The sequence below is a fragment of the Poecilia mexicana genome, unplaced genomic scaffold (genome assembly GCF_051168715.1).
Source record: "Poecilia mexicana isolate PSO_F unplaced genomic scaffold, ASM5116871v1 scaffold_15, whole genome shotgun sequence".
In the NCBI taxonomy this organism is placed as follows: domain Eukaryota; kingdom Metazoa; phylum Chordata; class Actinopteri; order Cyprinodontiformes; family Poeciliidae; genus Poecilia; species Poecilia mexicana.
Genome location: NW_028263384.1, coordinates 9,971,909 through 9,993,437, shown reverse-complemented (window position 1 = coordinate 9,993,437; position 21,529 = coordinate 9,971,909). Strand labels below are relative to the sequence as shown.

Genomic DNA, 21,529 nt, shown 5'->3' with positions numbered 1-21,529 from the left:
GCTTGTTTGTTTGCCAGTGATTATCCTGCATTTTTAGTTCTCGAGTGTGTTTCTTTGCCTAGTTTACACAATGCATGTGTCGTTTCTAGACATTTTCCACCACTGTCTAAATTCAAGCTTATTTAATCACACTCACCTGTTCCAGATCCATTGGATATGTTGTCAGTTCACATCCTCCGCTATAAGGTTTCCCTGCCATAGTTCTTGTTGCTGCCTTGTATTTTTCTTTCTTTTTGTTTGGATATGTTAGATCCTTTGTTCACTATGTTTCTTGCAGTTTTTTTTTTCCAAACTCAAACCACATCTACAACTACTTTTCACATGATTCTGCCTGCCTCCTGCTTGTGTGGGTTTCTGCATGGAGATCACATCTTCTCCCCATGCATACCAGTGGGTTCTTTCCAGGTTCAAAGTCCAAAGATGTGCATTTAGGAGGGAGATGGTTGCTTTTTTGTGCTTCCATAAATAGGATATGAGTTTTGTAAATCTAGAATGGTAGCCTATAGAAAACTCCAGATAAATTTGATCACAATAAGATTTTGAACTAAAGATGGTCGTGGGGAGCTAATTTTCCATAAGAAGATCAAAGAATATCCCTTTGTCAGGACATTCAAAAAATATAAAAGCGGTACTTTATAGTGCAACTGACTTAACTAATTTTTGGGGGCCAAAGGGCCATGATGGCTGGGACAGTGAGTCAAATCTACCATATTAAAAGCTGCAACTGATGGCATGTGATGAAGGCTTTCCTATGTATTTAGTTTAGGATCAATGAATCATTTAAGAAAATTTAGTGTTACAAATTATATCTGTGAATGTAACCTAGTAGATTTTGTATGTTATACTTTAAGCGTGTGGGGATAAATTATCAAATTTTTCTCCTTGCTTTCCACCACTCTTGATTTGTCTTGGATTTTATAACCCGTACATTTGTCTAATTCATTAATTTGTTGGTTTTTCGGTTTCTTTCAACAGTTCACTTAGTACAAATAGGATAATTTATGCGGTCTCTCATCCCCGAATAAGCAGTGAAGCAGAGATTTCACTCTATGAAAACTGCTCCAAGACACTTAAAAGTGGGATTAGTGCAAGGGTGAAGTCATTCATTGCTGTACTTGATTAATTATCCCTGCGCTTTTGTTGGTAAGCCATGTCAGGAAACCTGCTAGCAAAATAACGATATATATATATTGGCTGGCATCCTAAACCTGCGTGCTTGTACTAGTAACCGTGGAAAAGTAAAATCGCATACACACTTACCTACTGCACCCGCCCAACACAAACATCCACATTAGTACAATTCACACCATGCCGCATATAAATTCTGATTGACACAGTTTTCGACCAATGGTGTCTTGACTTTTAACAACCGTTGTCCAATCAGAACAGAGCCTAGTATGACTCTCCCGCCCCTAAAGTGGGAGCTGAAAAGGAACGTCATTTGCCTCGTACATTTAGCTTTAGCCTCAAATTAGCTTGACTTTTAAATCATAAATGTATTCTCTCAAATAGAGCCGCTCTTTCGCTTAGCCGTCAATCTCGGACAGCGTTAACAATTCGCCCTCTTTGTGTTTACGACAGGAAACATGTATATAAAGGCCTTATTTCGATGCAGGGACATGCTAAAGGGAGAATTCTTCGTGTGAAATGCTGGCTAGCCTTCGAGCAGGGGCCAAAAACCGAAAGTGGCTAACAGCACCGAGGGTTAAGTCATCACCAGCAAGCCTGTGGGCTTTCTCACATCTGCCGTAGGCACCCGAAGGTGGACAGACTGAAACGGTGCCTTTCCTACAACGTAAGTATCGCCTCGTTCCGACTCCCAACAATGTTCTGGCACTTGGCTAATCACCAGCTAACATGTAACATAAGACACTTTTGACAGCTGTGAAGTTCGCTAGCTGGTTATCCTTTAATGCAAGTGGCCTAAGATTTAGTGAAGCAGGCACTTTATAAACAACGCTGTGTAGAACTACTAAAGATGTGTATTTGTGTGTCTTTTAAAAAGTACTTGCTCAGTTCCCTGTTGGTTTGGTTTGAGGCTCAAAAGGTGTTTTCAAAACATTCATCAGCACCAATTATGAGCTGCTGGCGTTCTTATTGCACATGGGGGCAACTATTGGTAAATATTTTTGGTAGGGTTGATAATTCTTATATTCCTCCCCATAAAAAGGTAGATAAATTGTGTTTAATTTTAATACGTATTTTAATGTCTAAAATTAGGCTTAGTGTTTGCAACAGGTGTCCTTCATTGAGCTAGTTACTAATATATATTCCTGTTAGTTTTGTTTTGACCTATAGTTCAACATTAAAGTATAAAAGACTGTAGTTTTTACCACAGGACTGTATATTATCACTCCATTGTTCAATTAAGTATTCATATGTCCATTCCTATAATTGAATGGGACTTTTCTAGTACATGCATTTGATTTATTAGCATGTTGCATTGTTTTTTTTTTTTTTAATGAGGATGTGTCCCAGAAATGGAGGCATCATTAGTGGCATGTTTGTGTTTGCAACCCTATGTACAATCCTGGACCAGCCAGGCAGTTTTGGCATCCAGCTGTTTTGAGCCTATTGGCTTGTTTAGAAGATTTATTTATCCATGCTTGATTATGTTGGGAATCGCCTCAGAATAGTTATATTGGCAAGATTTTTTGAAAAGATCAGCTATGTGGGTTAAAAATTGAGCAGGCTACTTAAAAAATAATAAAGAAAAGAAAAAATTGCCAATTTCTGGCCTGCTAATGCTATACCGCTCCATTTACTTTGGAACCTATGACGCAAAATCAAAATAATACTAAGTTTAATTTGATAGAGATAAAACTGATTAGTGTGTCTATTTATCTTACGGTAGTCTTTAGAATAAGTGCTATTTAATTGACTTTTTATGGTCAGTAATTCAGTTAAAAAGTTCTAAGTAACTGTTATACAATGTGTGAAGTAAAGGTTGAGACTGTTAAAAAGTAAAGGGGCTATTTTGGATTCTTTGTCACTGTAAATGTATACATGAATTCTAATATCGAGCTACATTATTTGCAGTTTTGTTGGAAAGTGGATCTTGGCTGGACTAATTAAGCATCTTCACACACATTAGAGCAGTTAATATTAGAATATAGTTGCTTATCGATGTTTGGATATTTAAAATAACATGTGCACAGTCAAGTAAATCAAAACAGTTTTGTCTGCCCAAGCATTGAACCCTGGTATTGTCAACAACAACAATAATAATAATAATAATAATAGTAATAATAATAATGATGTTCTGGGTATGCTTACATTATAAATAGATCTTCTTAAAATTGCAACCCAATTCGCAAATAAGCTGATTTTTGTGCAGAAATTGTAGCTCGTAGCATAATCTGCAAAAAACCTGATTGTATCATAAATGTCCTGTTTTGTGAAAATGCAACAACGCCAACACATTAACTAACTTGTGTTTATATATGTTTTGGGTTCATTTTATTGTTTCTTTATGTAATTGTCTGAATTGCTGGCATGGTTTGGTTGACATTGTGCCTTTGCTTGGGAACAAAATAGTCGTTCTTATTGCACAGAATACGAATCCTTTTTGTTTTATTTAGAATAACGAAGTACAACAAGCTGGTTAATTAGGCTATCAGCATTTCTAGCAAATCTCCAAATGATTGCTTAACAAACACGCTGACCGTAACTTGCAAAGTTTAGCTTTAAAGCCATGTTGGTTCAATAAGATTGAGTAGCGGCACTCCTTTACTTTGAGCATCATGACTGTACAGGTTTTTAACGACTGGAAATATTTTCTACCAACCAAATTTGTCTTGTAAGCGAGGAAAAGGTATACTATATATATATATTTTTTCAGTCAGCTGACGCCCGACGGACATGCGCAGATGCTGTGGTTTTATAATGCTAACTTTTTAAAACCTTCCCATACCGTCATACAGATAACAGGCCTGTGCCTCTTCCAGAGATATTTATCTATCTATGCTTGGCTACGCCTGTCATCTGAATTGCGTCACATGCGGCTCCACATTAAGGTGCTCTGTTGACTGGAAACCTCGAAATAGCTCGAGGGTTTTCCTATCGAGAGGGAGAGATGGATTACATTATATACATGTTCTAATAACACTGCTTACAATTTGAGTTTGGGTATTGTATAAGCACTTTTCATCTATTAGTTCGTTTTATCCCACAGGAATTTAGTTAACTCCTAAAACCATTTGTCATGTGGTGTGCCCTCTTTTCCCTCAGTCTCATCAGATCTTAACTTTTGACACCTGGAAGATAAATTTGGAGCTGGGCAGCTTGTAGATCGAGAAAGAGCAGGTACATACAAGCACAGATGCCCTCTTTACTGCCAAGAAACCACTTACAGTCTACTATATCAAGACACATTTACGTCCCTGCTCTTCAGCCACGGTCCGATAGACTCCTGTCTGGTCCAGTAACAACTCCATAACCCCAGACGCCACTGTAATGATGTGGAGCTTTCGTTCCTGGAAATTGACAACTTTTGGAATGACTTGCGTGATGATCATCGAAGACTTTTCACCTCTACATTTTTTATTTTAAACAACAAAAACAAACCACAATTGTAATCTGTAGTATCACTGCAGTTGTCCTGCTAAACCAGCTAGTCCAGAAACATTTTAGTTTCTCACTGTATGAGAAGCGGATGTATATAATGGATGCCTAATCAGCAGAAAGATAAGCTCTTGTCTCAAATGCAATATAAGTGTGTATCTAGAAATGGATTATTTCACAATTGGCTATATTGACTTTGTTTCAACTCCATAAAGAAGTCGGCTAAGTAAACACTGGGCTGATTATATATTAATAACACCATAACTGTAATATTGATTCACACACGTGACATTTTTCTCATTGAAAGTGTTCTGAAAAGTTTTACCATTCAATCACTAACAGAATAATAAGTCACCCAAGAATATTTTTCAGTTTTTGTAAAATCAGACATTTTTTATTATTATAGTAAACACGACTGGCTTTTTCCACTGCAACCCTTAGTTTCTCCAAGCGTTTTATTTAGCGAAGCTGAATACACAGATCACAATCAGTGTTAAGATGGACGTTGAAGTGCTGAATTTGGTGAAATAAAATGCATATGAGGGCTGCATGGTAGCCCAGTTCTTGGTACTGTTTCCTGACAGCAAGAAACTCATTGATTCAGATGTTTCACATTCTCCCTATGGGTGCTTACTGGGAACTCCAATTTTGAAATATTGTTTGATGGGATAAGCATCTCTAAATTGCTCTTAAGGTATTAGTATGTGCTTGTATGTGTCTCTGTGCTACCCTTCGATGGACTGGCAACCCGTCCAGAGATGGGCACCAGCTAATTGGATGATAATTGCATATCTTTTACTGTTGCAGGACTTGAATATTTTAATTTCAGTATCTTTACCAGCCAGTTAAACATATTTCATTGGCTGTAAGAAAGACCACAGCTTCCTTCTTTAGATCGTTGGATAAAATACAGCAGAGTGGCATGCAAGGTTTTATAAAGATATGAAGCTCTTTAAATAATGTGCTATATAAATAAAATTACCTTTACCTCTTTATGAAAATTTGCACATCTACAAAATCTTGGATTATGCCATTAGATTACCAAAGGCTAGTAATAGTGAGAAGTCACAGAGAGCTACTGTAGATTGTCACTTTTGAAATGTTTGATTATATGTGTGAACCACTAAACATGTAGACTAAGTGCTAAGAAGGAGCTTCTTTTCTGTCTGTATAAAAGAGGCTCTAGGAAAAAGACTGACTTGATTCTGACTGAGACTTTTAGAAGTATTTAATAAACATTATTAATATAGCACCTTTCAGCAATAAGTCACAAAGACGGAGCTTAAAAATAGAAACATGACCGAAAAGGCAGAAATCATAATTGTATTAGGGCTGAAACGATTCCTCGAATGATTCGAGTACCTCGATTACTAAAATTCCTCGAGGAAAATTTACCTGCCTCGAAGCTTCGTTAATTTATGTTTTATTATTTAGCGCACCGTGTTCCGGCCGGGACTTCATTTGCGTTGCGCGGAGCTCTCACTTCCGCCTCTGAGTTGTTGACAAAAGCTAAGTCTCAGCGGCATAAAGTCCAATCTTCAAGATTGGCCCGTGGAGATTTTATTGATTGATGATAATGCCCGACTTTTTATCGTTTTTGGGGAACCAATGAGCATCCTTAAAATGACTGGGGAATGCCTGGAGTACGGCAGCATTTCTCCTCCGGGGCTGCTGGTTGAAAGCGAACGGCGGGAAGAGCACTGAGGTGAGCGGATAGCCTGAACAGGGCGGGCGGCTGAGTAGCTGATGCTTACCGTGTAAATGTAGCTTTACCGACGAACCGCACAATAAATTTCATATCCCGGTCTGAAGAAACGGGTGGCGGAGCGCATCGTACATGGCTGGTAGATGAGTTTCTGAGTGTGACCAGTGAAGGTGTCGTAAATATCCCGTATTGCTTCCCCCCGTGTTCGTCCCCCGGTCTAACGGTTCGTCAGTCCGCTGGTCTATTTCCTCCCCTCCATCTTACGTTCGTTCATTCGCCCTCTCCTCCCACTCCAGGCGGCATTTCCCGTATTTTCAAACCCAAAGCGTGACAGGTTAGGTGACAAGGTGAGTTTAATTAATCTATTAAACTCACTGAAGATGAATACATAAACTAAAAGCTGGATTGTAGACATTTTTATAAGCATATTTCTGAGCCTGCCTCTTTATTAAATTCAATATAATTTCAGATTTTTCTATAACTTTTCTTCTGGTTAACTTAGAAAGTGAGCTATTATTGTTACAGGTTAGTTTTCTAAACTACAAAAAAGCAACTGTTAGGGATGCTCAAATATGAAAAATTGGACTGATATTGATATCTGATAGTAACACCGGTATTATGCCAGATTTACCAATATTTCATTTTAGAATTTTTTTTATCCGATTACTCGATTAATCGTAAGAATAATCGATAGATTACTCGATTACTAAAATATTCGTTTACAACAGCCCTAAATTGTATACAAATAAAGTCATATTTAAAATGATCTTAAGGAATGGCACACTTAAATTAAAAAGTCTTCAGTTCATTTCTAAATAAGTTGTGACTCTCAAGACAACATGGGAACTGAAGAAGCTTCCTCCACAGCTGTGGTGCAACAATCTGGAAAGCGAGTGGTTTTTATATTGTATCCTGGGGGCTATAAATATGTTCCTGGACTCATTTCTATTTAGATATCATGAATTATTGTTTTCATATCTATATTTTGCACAATGCTGATATTTAGAATTTTATTTCCACTTATAATAAACATTAAGGGACATTCATGTAACAAAACTATGCACTGTGTGGCCCAGATGACACTGCATAGGGATTAGAACTGAAGAGTAAAACCAGATTAGAGAAATAACTTTTTAACTTAGTAGCTCTAAAGGAGGGTTGCAAAATGTGGAAACTTGGCGTTCATAATTCTAGTTTTTTTTTTAGTTTTTTTTTTTAAATTTTTTTTAAACTTACTTCCTATCAGTGGTTTGTTGATAAACAGAAGTTAATGGAGATCTTTTGCTACCGATGCTCTCAGACAGACGTCTGTGTTGGACAGGATAATCTGGCCCTGTGTGGAGGCCATCAGCAGCTGAAGGGTAAATTGAGTTAACTTGTTAAAGCTGTCCTGCTCCTCTGAAGTCTGAGAACAGAGGTTGTGGTGCTGCCGAGCCAGTCCGTTGGCCACCTTTCAAACAGAACGAACGAAAATAATTTCGTGGCATAATTAAATTCAAACGGGGTCGGTTTTTTATCTTTACGAGCCTTAAATACATCTGCACCCCATACAGGAACGTGAAAGACGTGCAGAGGCACATGAACGCTCTCCTCCAGCGTTGTGGTGCTGTTCTTCTGTTTCATGACTGTCTTCACTTTCCAGAGTTTTACTGTGGATTATATTATATTTTGTATTAGAAGAGCAAAGTCTCCTGTTTGAGAAATGGTGGTTGTTGTGCTTCATCATGTTCCCAGTAAACCTGATTGTAAGCATTTCTTTTAGCAGATGACTTGTCTTTGATAATAAAGTAAAATCAATCAGAAAACCCTGCAGATAAACGGTTTTGCACTTTGGCTTTTATGGTTTAAAGTTTTATTTCTTAAAATCTTTTATTGCCCTGCAGAGTTTCCATATAAAACTTGTCTCATGATGAAAAGTAGATGCTATCCTCCATGAGATTGTCACGAATTTGGAAAAAAAAAAAAAAAAAAAAAACTGAAATAAAATTACCCAATATACTTTTAAAAGAAATGAAAAAATAATTGTCCACATAGGCCTGTCACAATAAACAATAGCTCAGTTAATCACATGATAAATTAAATCAAACTCAATAATTTCTATTTGCGTGATTTATTGTTTCTCTTTCTACCAAAATCTGTATGACAAAATTCTTCAATCTGGTGTTTTGGTCTCAATTTGCCCTTTTCTTTGAAGGACAATTTTATTTACAGAGACTTCATAATTCATTTTGTTAGTTTTTTTTTGTCCCCTGCTATTTTGTTTATAAATTTTGGATATTTAAAATGCCTTCTAGTTCCAGTGTTAAATGTTAGAATTTAAAGTTTATCGATCTTTAAGAATGTATTCTTGCCGTATTGTGCCTAGGGCTGTTGTAAACGAATATTTTAGTAATCGAGTAATCTATCGATTATTCTTACGATTAATCGAGTAATCGGATAAAAAAAAATTCTAAAATGAAATATTGGTAAATCTGGCATAATACCGGTGTTACTATCAGATATCAATATCAGTCCAATTTTTCATATTTGAGCATCCCTAACAGTTGCTTTTTTGTAGTTTAGAAAACTAACCTGTAACAATAATAGCTCACTTTCTAAGTTAACCAGAAGAAAAGTTATAGAAAAATCTGAAATTATATTGAATTTAATAACAAAGAGGCAGGCTCACAAATATGCTTATAAAAAATGTCTACAATCCAGCTTTTAGTTTATGTATTCATCTTCAGTGAGTTTAATAGATTAATTAAACTCACCTTGCCACCTAACCTGTCACGCTTTGGGTTTGAAAATACGGGAAATGCCGCCTGGAGTGGGAGGAGAGGGCGAATGAACGAACATGGGGTGGAGGGGAGGAAATAGACCAGCGGACTGACGAACCGTTAGACCGGGGGACGAACACGGGGGGAAGCAATACGGGATATTTACGACACCTTCACTGGTCACACTCAGAAACTCATCTACCAGCCATGTACGATGCGCTCCGCCACCCGTTTCTTCAGACCGGGATATGAAATTTATTGTGCGGTTCGTCGGTAAAGCTACATTTACACGGTAAGCATCAGCTACTCAGCCGCCCGCCCTGTTCAGGCTATCCGCTCACCTCAGCGCTCTTCCCGCCGTTCGCTTTCAACCAGCAGCCCCGGAGGAGAAATGCTGCTGTACTCCAGGCATCCCCCAGTCATTTTAAGGATGCTTATTGGTTCCCCAAAAACGATAAAAAGTCGGGCATTATCATCAATCAATAAAATCCCCACGGGCCAATCTTGAAGATTGGACTTTATGCCGCTGAGACTTAGCTTTTGTCAACAACTCAGAGGCGGAAGTGAGAGCTCCGCGCAACGCAAATGAAGTCCCGGCCGGAACACGGTGCGCTAACTAATAAAACATAAATTAACGAAGCTTCGAGGCAGGTAAATTTTCCTCGAGGAATTTTAGTAATCGAGGTACTCGAATCATTCGAGGAATCGTTTCAGCCCTAATTGTGCCATTACATTACTTCAAAATGGTCTCAAACCGACAATATTATCATCCTGCAAAGTTTAATTCCATTTGTTACCAACAAACCCGACACATTGGTTATTACAGTTACGCTAATGTTGTCCAATAACTGTTATTTAGACTTTTACGCAGAACCCAAAGCAAAGATATTGAATAAACACCAACTAAATGCAATAATGGTTTAAACGGCTTATTAGTAAGAATGTTGCACCTTTTTGCCATTCTCCTCTTTTCAGAGTAACAACATGATGTATTGTCTAGTTGGGCTGCCTGCTTGGATAGAACACATGGATGATTGTTTAACAGGCAAACTGCACACAACTACTGGTTTCCAGAGTTAATAATGAATTTTAAAAAACTGACCGCTTGCACCGCTTTTCACTCTGCCACTGTTATTTTTCACAACTAGAAATGTTTCAAGATGGCTAAATGTGAGAGAAAACGATCTGTGGATAGCAATAGGTGGGGGACGGAGCAAGCCTTGTTGCACTTTGCTCCATAGAGCCAGAAAAAGCTCGGGTCACTCTGGCTTCTCTCCTGGCAGCTCATAAAAAGGACTTCAATCCTTTTGGAAATGACAGAAACCTTCAGGGGTTTTTTGAAAGGCTAATGTTTCTAAACCTTGGAACTGGTCACTGGCCACAGCCTGGGATCCTAAACCCAAAAACATCTGACGAACCTTCCGGTTGCTCTTAAAGTCACGGGAGTGTAAATTTAGTTCAACTTTGTTGTGTGGGAAGTGTTTGCTGTGCTGTGGTTGAAGTTAAGAGGATGACTGTACAGAGCAGTTTAAATGACTTACTATGTGGATCCAGGTCAGCCAGTGGATCTTGTTGTCCTTGCAGCAGAACTATTGCATCTCTGTTGCACAACACTGCTGTAGATTAAGCAGCAGTGTTGTTTCCACAGCATGCTGATAAAACGGCAACCTATTTTTTTCATTTGAGCTGTAATAATAACGTAATACATTTTCCTCCTAATGGAGATGAGTTGGATGTTACCCGTCTTCAATAAAACATGACCTTTAGCCTTTTAGCTCCATCTACACAATTGACATTAGTAGAGTAGATCATCAAATATGCCTACAGTGTATTTATAAGTTGCATTTATTGATGTCATCAGAAGCAACGTGCATGTTAAAAGGGCAATTTCAATGGCCAAGGCACAGTTAAGTACTGTGACAATCAATACAGTTATAGACTCTCCTCTCACATTATCTAAACAATCAGTACAGGCTTGATGCAGAATTAGTGTCTGCCATGAAACAGCCTGATGCTGCTGTTCATTTAGCTAATGCAGGTGCAGTTATTGCTGGAGACAACATCCTCTTGGACAGTTTGTTAATGCCTTTGGTTGCCAGTTTCCACCGGCCAAAGAAGCTTTTAAGCTTGCTCCTCCATCTTTTTAAGTATAAACTGAAGTGTGTTGTGCTATTTTTGGCTTTGTTGCACGAGGGTGCAGAGCTTTAGGCCATCATCTGGGATCATAGCTGCAGAATTACTGAACAGAATTACTAATTCTGGGGGGGTAAGGGAAATTTATTAACTTTTTTTTTTTTTTTTTTAAATATAATTAAGTATAAACAAACTGAAATATGTTTACTTCTGTGACAAATGTTTGCTTTTGGGAATTGTACTGTTTTCATTCTGAGGGAAACTATTCTAAATTAGCAAAGTCCAGACAGATGTCTGATGCCTCTGGTTGTCTGATTCCTATAATAATAATAACTGTAAACTTTTTGATGGAGACTTTTTCTGGGGATTTCTTTGCATTCCCCTTTTTGCCGTTTGAGGACATTCCTGAGGGGAAGCTTGTGTTTACTGCTGGACATTTTTGAAATTCGATTTAGCTTGTTCCAAAAATGTCTTTGGAGTTGAATTTGGGTGACTATGCTGAGCTTCATGTTGCTGTTCAGTCTTCCTGCTATCTACTGAAAGTCTCTCTTTCCCTTTTTTTTAATTATCCTGACTGAATGTTGTGTAGAATAAATTTTCCTTTAAAATAACTTCATGCCAGTCTTTCTTTCTGAATTCATATTTTAATGAATTTCTGAAAATGCCCAGTTTGAGTCGTCTTCATTCAGTAATAGCATCTGCTCTACAGAGTGTGGTGTCTGGCATCCCATTTCATGCTCCTTGCTTCTCTTTGTGTCTCTGCCACAGGAAGCAGGGGCTCCGTCTGTCTAAGGCCGAGGCATGGGGGCGTTTCTGGACAAACCCAAAACGGAGAAACACAACTCGCATGGCGAGGGGAACGGACTGCGCTTCGGGTTGAGCTCCATGCAGGGCTGGCGGGTGGAGATGGAGGACGCTCACACGGCTGTGCTGGGACTTCAGGCTCCCGGCATGACCGACTGGTCTTTCTTCGCCGTGTACGACGGCCACGCTGGATCCAGGGTTGCCACCTACTGCTCAAAGCACCTTCTCGAACACATAATCACTGCGAGCCTCGGCGCTGGCAGCAAGCAAGGCTCGCAAGTCGGACCAGACGGTTGCGGCTCCGACTCTCAAGCTCTTCCTCCTCCCGCTGTGGAGGCCGTGAAAGCCGGCATCCGCACGGGTTTCCTGAGGATCGACGAGCACATGCGCAGCTTCTCCGACCTCCGGAACGGCATGGACCGCAGCGGCTCAACGGCGGTGGGGATTCTCCTGTCGCCAGAGCACTTTTTTTTTATTAACTGCGGGGATTCCCGAGCCGTCCTGTACCGCAACTCGCAGGTGTGCTTCTCCACGCTCGACCACAAGCCTTGCAACCCGCGCGAGAGGGAGCGCATCCAGAACGCAGGAGGCTCGGTGATGATCCAGAGAGTTAACGGGTCCCTGGCGGTCTCAAGAGCCTTGGGGGACTATGATTACAAGTGCGTGGATGGCAAGGGCCCAACGGAGCAGCTGGTTAGCCCTGAACCGGAAGTGTATGTGATGGTTCGGGCGCCGGAACAAGATCAGTTCATTATTCTGGCTTGTGACGGCATCTGGGATGTCATGTCCAATGAGGAATTGTGTGAATTTGTGAAATCTAGACTGGAGGTGTGTGATGATCTGGAGAGAGTCTGTAACGAAGTGGTGGATACCTGCCTGCACAAGGTACGTGGACTTTTGTTTCACTTTCAGCATGGGCTTGATGGGATGTGAGACTTTAAACTATTGAGCATCAATTGAAATCCACTAAATAGATGCAAGTCTAGTGGTTATAGGCGGCCACATTGTTTCTGAATGTGGTTTTAATTATAATACAAACTGATACATGATACTGGGCTCACAAGAAGATGAGCTTTAAAGAATGTTTTTGGATGGAAATGCCAAACCTTTACATACAGTCAAGGTTTGGCAATGAGACCCTGTTAAAGATTACAATCAGTTTGACAGGTCCACATTTTCATATTTATGCCCAATTATAAGGTTGTGTTTGTGCAGGCAGGACAGCAAATCTCTCACTTTGTATATTCACTAAAACAGTAAAGGTTTCATTAATCTCCTGCTGTGATTGTCAGTCCACACTATTTAAGAAAACTATTAAATGCACCCGTAGCTTTTCTTTCCCTCTTGCAGCAGAAAGCAGCCACACAGTTTACAGGATTTTTGTAGCTGAATGTTATCGGTCATTTCAGAGAGCTAGGTACTACTTCCTCTTATTTCAAAATAAGAGTCTCAGACATGGATGAAAGTTTTAAGATTTAACGACTTATCCTCACATCTGGGACTCTGAATAACGGCTCACATTTACTTTGCAAGAAGCAATTCATCCTGACAGCAACTTGATAACGCTTCACAAGACTCTTGGCTTTGACAAGAAATATATCATGGATGCATCATAGGATCCTTACTTACAAACCCTTTACATCTTGTCTGTTGCTCTATCTTGTTCATCAGGTTCCCAGAATCCTGCCAGATGATGTTTAAAAGCAGCAGATGTTTCTTCACTTTTAAAGTAACTTCGTGTTTCAACTCAAGAATGACTTCCTTTCTTACTTTAAAATTGGTTTCTGATATAAATACAACAGGTGGCGTATCTTGTCCTTCTCAATCGGCTTTTCGTCATTCTTTTCATTTTTGCTGGTACCTTTTTGCTCACACTTCTTCACCTCTTCTCTCTTACTCTGGACCATTGACTGAAAGTACTTAAAATCCCTTCAACTTCTTTACTTGTACCATTTCCTTCTGTGGTGAACGTTTCTCTGAAGAAACGATTTGGTACTACAATAAGAAAGTTCTCTAAACAAAGACAAGTCTGAACACTGCTACAGGACTAGATCAGACGCAAAACGTGGCCTCCAAAATAAAAGCTTCTTCTTCAAACTAAAAGCAGCTCTGGCTCTCAAGTTAACAATTAACGATGTTGGAAATACCTGAAGGGCTTTGTGCTCTGTGTCATCGGGCTTTTTCTTAATGTGCTCAATATTAATTCAGTGTTTTGTTTCCCCTCCTCCTGTCATCCATCTAGGGAAGTCGAGATAACATGAGTATTGTCTTAGTGTGTTTGCCCAATGCTCCCAAAGTATCCGAGGAAGCTGTGAGGAGAGAAGCTGAGGTCAACAAATATCTGGAGGCTCGAGTGGAAGGTAAAAGCTGAGAGCTAATTTCTTCTAGTTGTTTATCTAAGGTGGACACATCATGGGAACATGGAATGATGAAAGCTTTAACTTTATTCTCCATTTTCAGAGGTTTGCTGTAAAATGGTTTATTTGTAGACCACAGCTTTTGGGAATAATGGAGCATTTTGTTTTCTTCTGAAGATGATCTTATTTTAAACATTTGTTTTTATATATTATGGATGTTCCAACTGAATTACATCTTGTTCATATTAAAAAAATGATACTTTATAGCTTGTTTTTCCATTTCAGGAACCATCTCCCTCCTTTATTCCCTTCTCTTCTTGTCCATTTCCCTCCTTTTCTTGTCCTGTGTTGTTTGGATGAATTCCCTGATCTGTCTCTGTTCTGTATGCTGTTTTCTAATCCCCCCCTCCTTATATTCCTTCCTGATTCATGAGACATTTTGCTCAAAGTGTAGCCCTTTCCTGTAAGATGTTATTCCTAGCTGATAATTCCTACAAAACCTGACCTTATCAGCTTGTTTCCTTTCTCTCTCTGCCTCACAGAATGAATTATAAAGGCGTTCAGTTTAATGCCTCAAGATACACTTGAAAATACCGTAGCTTGTACGTAGCTCGCCACAAATGGTGACTTTTACTTGATATAAGAAACTTTTGGTTCAGGTGAGACAGAGTATACATGTTTGGCTCAGGCTATTGTCTAATTTGTGGAGAACAAAGAAGAGAGGGAGTAGAAGGGGAGAGGACAGACTGAGAGGAATGCTCTGGCTGAACATCAACCTGGCTTCACGCCACTCAGCTCAGCTGCGAGCCTCTTGCTGTCACCGTGTCTCGTTCAGACACTTGTTTTCAAAAAAAAAAAAAATTAACTTGCACGGTTTCCATCCTCACGTCCTCCAATAACCCCCTTCTCCTCAACTCTTTTTCTTTCCACTGACGGTCTTGGCAATAATAAGCATTGTGTAACAGCAGTTCTGCTGTCCTGTTTAGAAATGCTGTCTCGGCCCCGAGACGAGGCTTTTCCGGATCTGGTGATGGTGATGAGGAACCTGGCCTCCGACAGCGGGATGCCCCCTCTGCCACCTGGGGGTGGACTCGCTAGCAAGTAAATGCTGCCACCTTTTATGACATGTTCCTCTTGTCTCCATGATGCCGTTTGTTCACTGATGTTCTCTAATATAATAGGTGGTAGGGACACTATGTTTTAGTGTTAAAAAATGTTAAAAGTTACAAAAATTTGTAGGTGCACAAGTCGGCATCATAATTTGGAAATAATGGCATGTGAGGCCAGCGGGCAGGTGCAGGGACAGCCCTCACGCCCAGTTCAGTTTCTTCAACTACAAACCTAGCTTAATCTATCTTTACTGTCACTGTTACTTGGACAAAGAAAAATCTATTTAAAATAAAACACTTCGCCTGGTGTTGGGCAAAGTAAAGCCTGGTGGCCCGCCAGGCTTATAATACACTGGGGGAAACCCTGATAGAGCATTATGCGTTTCACTGGGATTTTATTGACGTTGCCCTTAATGCTCCCAAAATTAGTTATAATAATATTTGCCTATTATGGTACCAACATGTATCCTCTTTAACTGTTGCCAGTATTTTCTGTCTGTCTTTCATGCCCTCCATGTTAACTTTGAGTTCCCTGAACTGTTAAACTCTCAACATATTCAACCTTGTTTGTGTTCTTCCTGCAGACGCAGTGTTATCGAAGCAGTATACAACCGTCTGAATCCTTACAAGGAGGAAGATGGAGTAAGTGTCTATAAATGACCTTTGGCCTCTGACCTGTATTTAAAAACACTAAACCAACACTGTCTTGACATTTTGAGGCTATGTAATGTAGTTTTGATAACATCTCTATTAATTTCTGTGGACTGGGAAGTTGTCCTTCATCAAGAGTCTCATTGGTTTACAGACAGCTGCTGCTCATGATGTGTATTCTAGGTTTTACTTTAAACCTTATGATATTCCTGATGTCTCTTTCTTCACTTGCTGCTGTAAATGACCAAGACAAATTCAAAGCATTACTTGGTTTATTCTATATGTTTGACTTTTTTTTTTATTTTTATTTTTTTACTTTTTCCATTCTCAACATCTGTCACAGTGAACTTAAAGTCTGTAGTCCTTGGAAATAAAGTTTTAATTTACTTGTTTCACAAAAATCCAACTCAATTAATAGAAATCTTTGAACTCTTATTTTCTGTGTTTCACTGACTGTGCCGTCCCACATACGGAGCAAAGTGTTTCAAAATGTTAAAAACTGTAGGACTTATTTCTAACTAGCTAAGGTAAATGAAGGCCTCGACACAGCACAACAAGGAAGTTGTTTGAAAATGTAGTTTTATGATTAAAATGTTGCAGAATTTCATGCTTTAAATCATAACTTCAAACATAAACATTTGTCTACTCTTGATATTTCTTCCACTATGGTGAAAAAATATGTATAACTCGAGAAGGAAAAATCTAAGAAACGCTTTTAGTTCAAATAATTGAATTTAAATTGGTAACTGTAGCTCCTCCAACACATCCCAGCTACATTTCAGGCTAAACGGTTAGCAGGCTAAGCTAGCATCTTGTCATGGTTGTGATAAATGCTGCTGTCAGTGTTTGAACTCCAAGTGATGTTATGTGTTCAGTGGATTCTTCCATGTGTGTCTATCTGATTATAATTAACACCAAAAAGGGATTGTGTGTGTGTTTGTGTGTGTGTGTGGCAGTAGCTTTCACTAGGGCTTTCAACCATTGATTTGAGGAGGAAAATTATCATCTGTTACAACTTCTTATCTTTTTACACTTTAAAAGTTTTACCTTTTCAACATACTAAAAACAAAGCAGAGGTATTCCATATAGGTTTGTTACTGATGCACACTTATGTGCACTCTAAAGTGAAGATGAGCTTTTTAAAACGGTAAAATTGGTTCCAACTCTATTGTTGTGCATACACACTTTTTAGTTACACACACAAAACTGTCCATCCTCTGAGCTTTGTCACGTTTCATCAACTTGCAACCACAAACTTTGTTGGGCTTCAATTTGTTTTTTTTTGTTTTTTTTATTTGTGACAGACACACTTTACAAATGTGCACCGCTTTGTGTTGATCTACTGCAGAAAATCCACGTATAATGCAACTAAATTTTGCGGGTATGCTTTGGCAAAATGTGGGAAAAGTCCCAAGAGGTGTGAATTTGTTTTTAGCAAGAAAACGCGTATAAAGACGCCAACAAGGGAAGCATCAACATGTCTAACTGTGTGTTCACCCTCTGATTAATGCAGCCCTCCTGTTTCATTTGGTAAGTGATCACATATATAAGTGTTAAACCCCAACCCACCCCTGCCCTCCTTCCAAAACCTCATGCATACACACGCACACACACATTCTTACAGGCATGTATAGTGGTGACCTGCAGAGCATACTCCCCCTCTGTCACGCCTCCATCAGTCTATATACGTCCCCTTCTGGTCTACTTTCCAGCATGTAGAGCTCCATTTAGACTTTAAGGAGTGTGTGGGTGCGTGTGTGTGTGTGTGTAAATGAGCAATGAGGTGTTTCTGGTCCTGTCTGTCCCCCTCTCTCTCGCATCACAGGCACACAAACACGCATGCACCAGCCCCACACGCATGCATTGCTGTCTCACTTGACGTCTCAGCAGCCGTACGCAAGCAAATAACAATCTGTCTCTGTGCCACGCCCCCCGCAAGAAGAGAAAGCTACAGAAACATGTCGGCAAATTAATTTAGTTTTGTATCAAAGGATCTACAAACCTGAGGCTAGAGTGTGTTGGTGTTGTAACTTTATTTTTTTGTCTGTGTTCATGGTATAAAAATGTTCCCTCGAAAACTCGGGTCGGGAACCGAAACTTGTTAACGTGACGTTAAATTAACAGAGTATTTTCTTTCGCTCTCATCTCTCCCTGTTTTCTGTTTTTTTTTTTTTTTTCCCTTTCCTCGCTCTACCTTTCCTGGCTGTCCTCTTGCAGAGTGGAGCAGATTTGGAGTGCCACTGGTAGCTGTCCAGCACAAACGCCTGATCCAAAAATAAATAAATAAAATAAAACAAAAAAATCTCCACAGGACCACTATTCCACATGAGACTGCATCCTAACTCATCTTTTAATTTTTCATCTGAGAGAATAATCATTATAATCCTCACTCAACATGGAGGACTGCAAATGGATTAGGATGCTTTTTTTGTAAACTAGCAAACTGCACTACAGACATACACTTACAATACAAAATCAAGTAGACAACAAAGCACAGTTTTTTTTTTTTTTTTTTTTTTTAAATTTTGGTTTCATTTTGTTGGTTGTTTTCGTTGTGGATTGACAGACATGGGAGCAGCTCTGCTCTGACGGCTTTGGGACTTTATGGTGCCTTGCAGAGACACGAGAGAAGAAGAGGGGACCTCAACTCCACCGGCGGCACGCCATTACAGAAAACCAGCCGCTCACACGTCTGTATACGACTGAGAACGCTTCAGTGGTGTTTTTGTGGCATTATTTGTTTTCGACGTGTTTTTATCTCTTCTGACTGAGAGCTTATCGACCACACAACTCCGCAACCACCACATTTACCATCACGCCGTACGGGGAAGTTGTGTGCGCTTACTCCAATGTAACTGTCATGAAACTCCAACATCATCATCCAAAGACTTCTGGGTAAAAGTCCTCTAAATGGGTCCCGACAGCGGATCACCCGAGGCTCCACACGATAACACGTGTGTGTGTTGCCGTCTTGGTTTGAACTTTGGCTCCTGAAACGGGTGGGTATGCTTCTCCACACGTGAACTCCAGTGTGACTCTTCTTGCACGTTTTTGCTCACTGTCTCCACTCTCTCCTGCTAAAGGATGCAACAGTTTATCATTTCCCTCCTTCTGCTACTTCTCTTTGCTTCCTGTCTTCTCCGGTAACAGTCTGCAGTGCATTGGTAAACCAGAATCATAAGCTTTAGAGCCTGCTCTTCTTTAAAGGAATAGAGATTATATATAAAATTCATATATATATATAAAGATATATATATTTTGATTTTTTTTTTGTTGTTGCTTTGGTTGCATTTCCTACCCTGGTATTCATTGTGGCCTAATATGTTTTTGATATGTGTGTGTGTGTTTAAGCTTAGATATATCGATAAAAGAACAGAAACATTAAGATTAGGCATGCACAGGTGTTGCTCCAACACAGAAGCCTTCCAACGAAAGGATTTGGAGATGAAGACATTCCAGTTTCACCTTCTTCCTCTTTGCCTTTTTATCCATAACTCATAGGCAAACACACACACACACACACACTCTTACTCATGCTACAACTTGCCTTTCTCTCCATCTCTTAAATAACTTCTTTGGAGGAAAAAGAAAACGGCCTTTTTGTTTTACCTTCAGTTTTTTTTCTTTAATTTTTATGTGATGTTTTTTCTTTTCTTTTGAGGGGATTACATGACTTGTGATTCTGTTGCTCATGGATCAATGAAACCTAAAGAGGAACAGGTGCGTTAGTGATCGACGTAATGGAGCCTGTATGGACTTGGGAGTCATATATTTTTATTAAAGCGAACTTGGACGGATGTGTTCCAGAACCAAAATTGAAGTAATGCATCTTTGGTTTTTAGTTTTTCTTTAAACAAATCTGTGCATAAACAAATACGCTGAGCTAATTTCTCTGAACGGATGCAAAAGCTTCGAAGAAGTACATTTCTCAATTTAAAAGCAAATGGTTCTTTATGCAGCGGCAGTATTTGAACGGGACCGGGCTGGTTAATGCAACTGTGGTACTCTTTACTCTCGGTGCCATATGACAAACAGGTACTTGAATGTTTTAGTTCTTTTGCAGTTGTTTGCAATGATTACTTTGTTTGGACCAGGAGGGGCTTCGTTTATTGTGGTGGGAAGCAACAGGCTGGAGGGGATCATGTGGGCATGTTCACTGTGGGGGGAACACAATGCTGACGAGGAAATGTATGAAAAGTTAAAGCGGAAGAATCTTTAGGGAATCAAGGCGACGGTTTTGATCAAACCAAATTATATTCAATTTACATCAGTAATTTGTAATTCACTGGCTGTGTAGACTCTAGTTGACAATTATAATCTATTCCTAGTTTTTAACATTGTGTAAACTCTTTCCACGTTAAACAGTCTAAAGGTTTCTACATCAGACACTGGGCTCTGAGGAATTAAAAATCTGAATGGTGGGAGAGATGTTTTTTTTTCCTGAATGTGATTCCTGATTCGCGTTTTATTTTATTTTTTCTACTGCGGCTTCTCATTCACTTTGCTTCCTTTTTTTTAATTATTATTTAAACTGTTTAATCATTCTAGTTGTTGAAAGTATGAGAACTGTCATTTTAAGTGATGTCTGGATTATTTTTCACTGACTTGTTGCTACTATTTGTGTAAAGAGAGTTAAGCCACAGTTTTAGGAAATCTTGGTTCATCAAATGCTGCAAACGGGAGTCAAGAATGTGGAGCGATGTGAACACAGGAGTAAACTATTATGAGGCTTTTAGGAGAAAAATGACTGCTTATGTCTTTGTTCAGCCCACTATGTTCATTTATAGTTAACATTTGTGTAGCCGCAACGGTAACTTCCAGATTACCCTTTTTCTTTTTGTGTTTTAGTTCACATTATGGCTTTTACTTTAAGGCTGATTTGAAGAAACTTTGACCTTTTGAGATGATTAAAGAAGGGCCAGTTTGAGTTTTTTTGCCACGCCTTTTTTTTTTTTTTCCCCCTGTACTGATTTATTGCTGTTAAGTTTACAAACCGTAACCAATAAAAGATGGATTTATGTTAAAACTGCTGTTTGTGATGTGATGTTAGTGGGAGCTTCCTGTGGTTAGTTATTGCATATTGTATTCAAACTTCAATTTACCTGAAGAGGTATGCATCGGTTTACATTAGTAAACAGATTTTTGCAATTGTGCACCGATTGCACTTTTTGACCCTGGTCTGGTGCATTGCACATGCTTGCTAGAATAATATACTGATGACATTGTTATTGTTGGATTGAAAATAACTGCTCAGCAAGAGACTACAATTTCATGTTGGAAACTGAAGTTGATCTGGAGATCTTGGGTATTGCACATTACTAGTAAGTCATCAGCGTAACGCCTGAACTGGAAAAGACTTGAGAATAAACATCCAAATTTCTTTAGACATGAAATAACTTTCATGATCTCAGTTCAGAGTAAAAATCAGCAACAGTGTATACTAATGAA

The 21,529-nt window shown here is 39.2% G+C and overlaps 1 protein-coding gene across 1 annotated transcript; it reads left to right on the top strand.

Moving 5' to 3' along the window:
• Window positions 1-1,406: 1,406 nt before the first annotated feature.
• On the top strand, window positions 1,407-21,107 carry ppm1ba (protein phosphatase, Mg2+/Mn2+ dependent, 1Ba). Its single transcript, XM_014975815.2, has 6 exons — window positions 1,407-1,795; window positions 11,929-12,849; window positions 14,207-14,324; window positions 15,308-15,422; window positions 16,015-16,072; window positions 18,299-21,107. Exons 2-6 carry the CDS (start codon window positions 11,962-11,964, stop codon window positions 18,326-18,328), a joined length of 1,209 nt encoding a protein of 402 aa, XP_014831301.1. The 5' UTR covers window positions 1,407-1,795; window positions 11,929-11,961; the 3' UTR covers window positions 18,329-21,107.
• The last annotated feature ends 422 nt before the right edge of the window (window positions 21,108-21,529 follow it).

Excerpts from the sequence above, each read along its gene's own strand:
- ppm1ba (XM_014975815.2), top strand. The coding sequence starts at position 11,962 with ATGGGGGCGTTTCTGGACAAACCCAAAACGGAGAAACACAACTCGCAT. Across the intron at positions 12,850-14,206 it reads TGGATACCTGCCTGCACAAG|GGAAGTCGAGATAACATGAG; the intron begins GTACGTGGACTT and ends TCATCCATCTAG. Across the intron at positions 14,325-15,307 it reads TCTGGAGGCTCGAGTGGAAG|AAATGCTGTCTCGGCCCCGA; the intron begins GTAAAAGCTGAG and ends TGTCCTGTTTAG.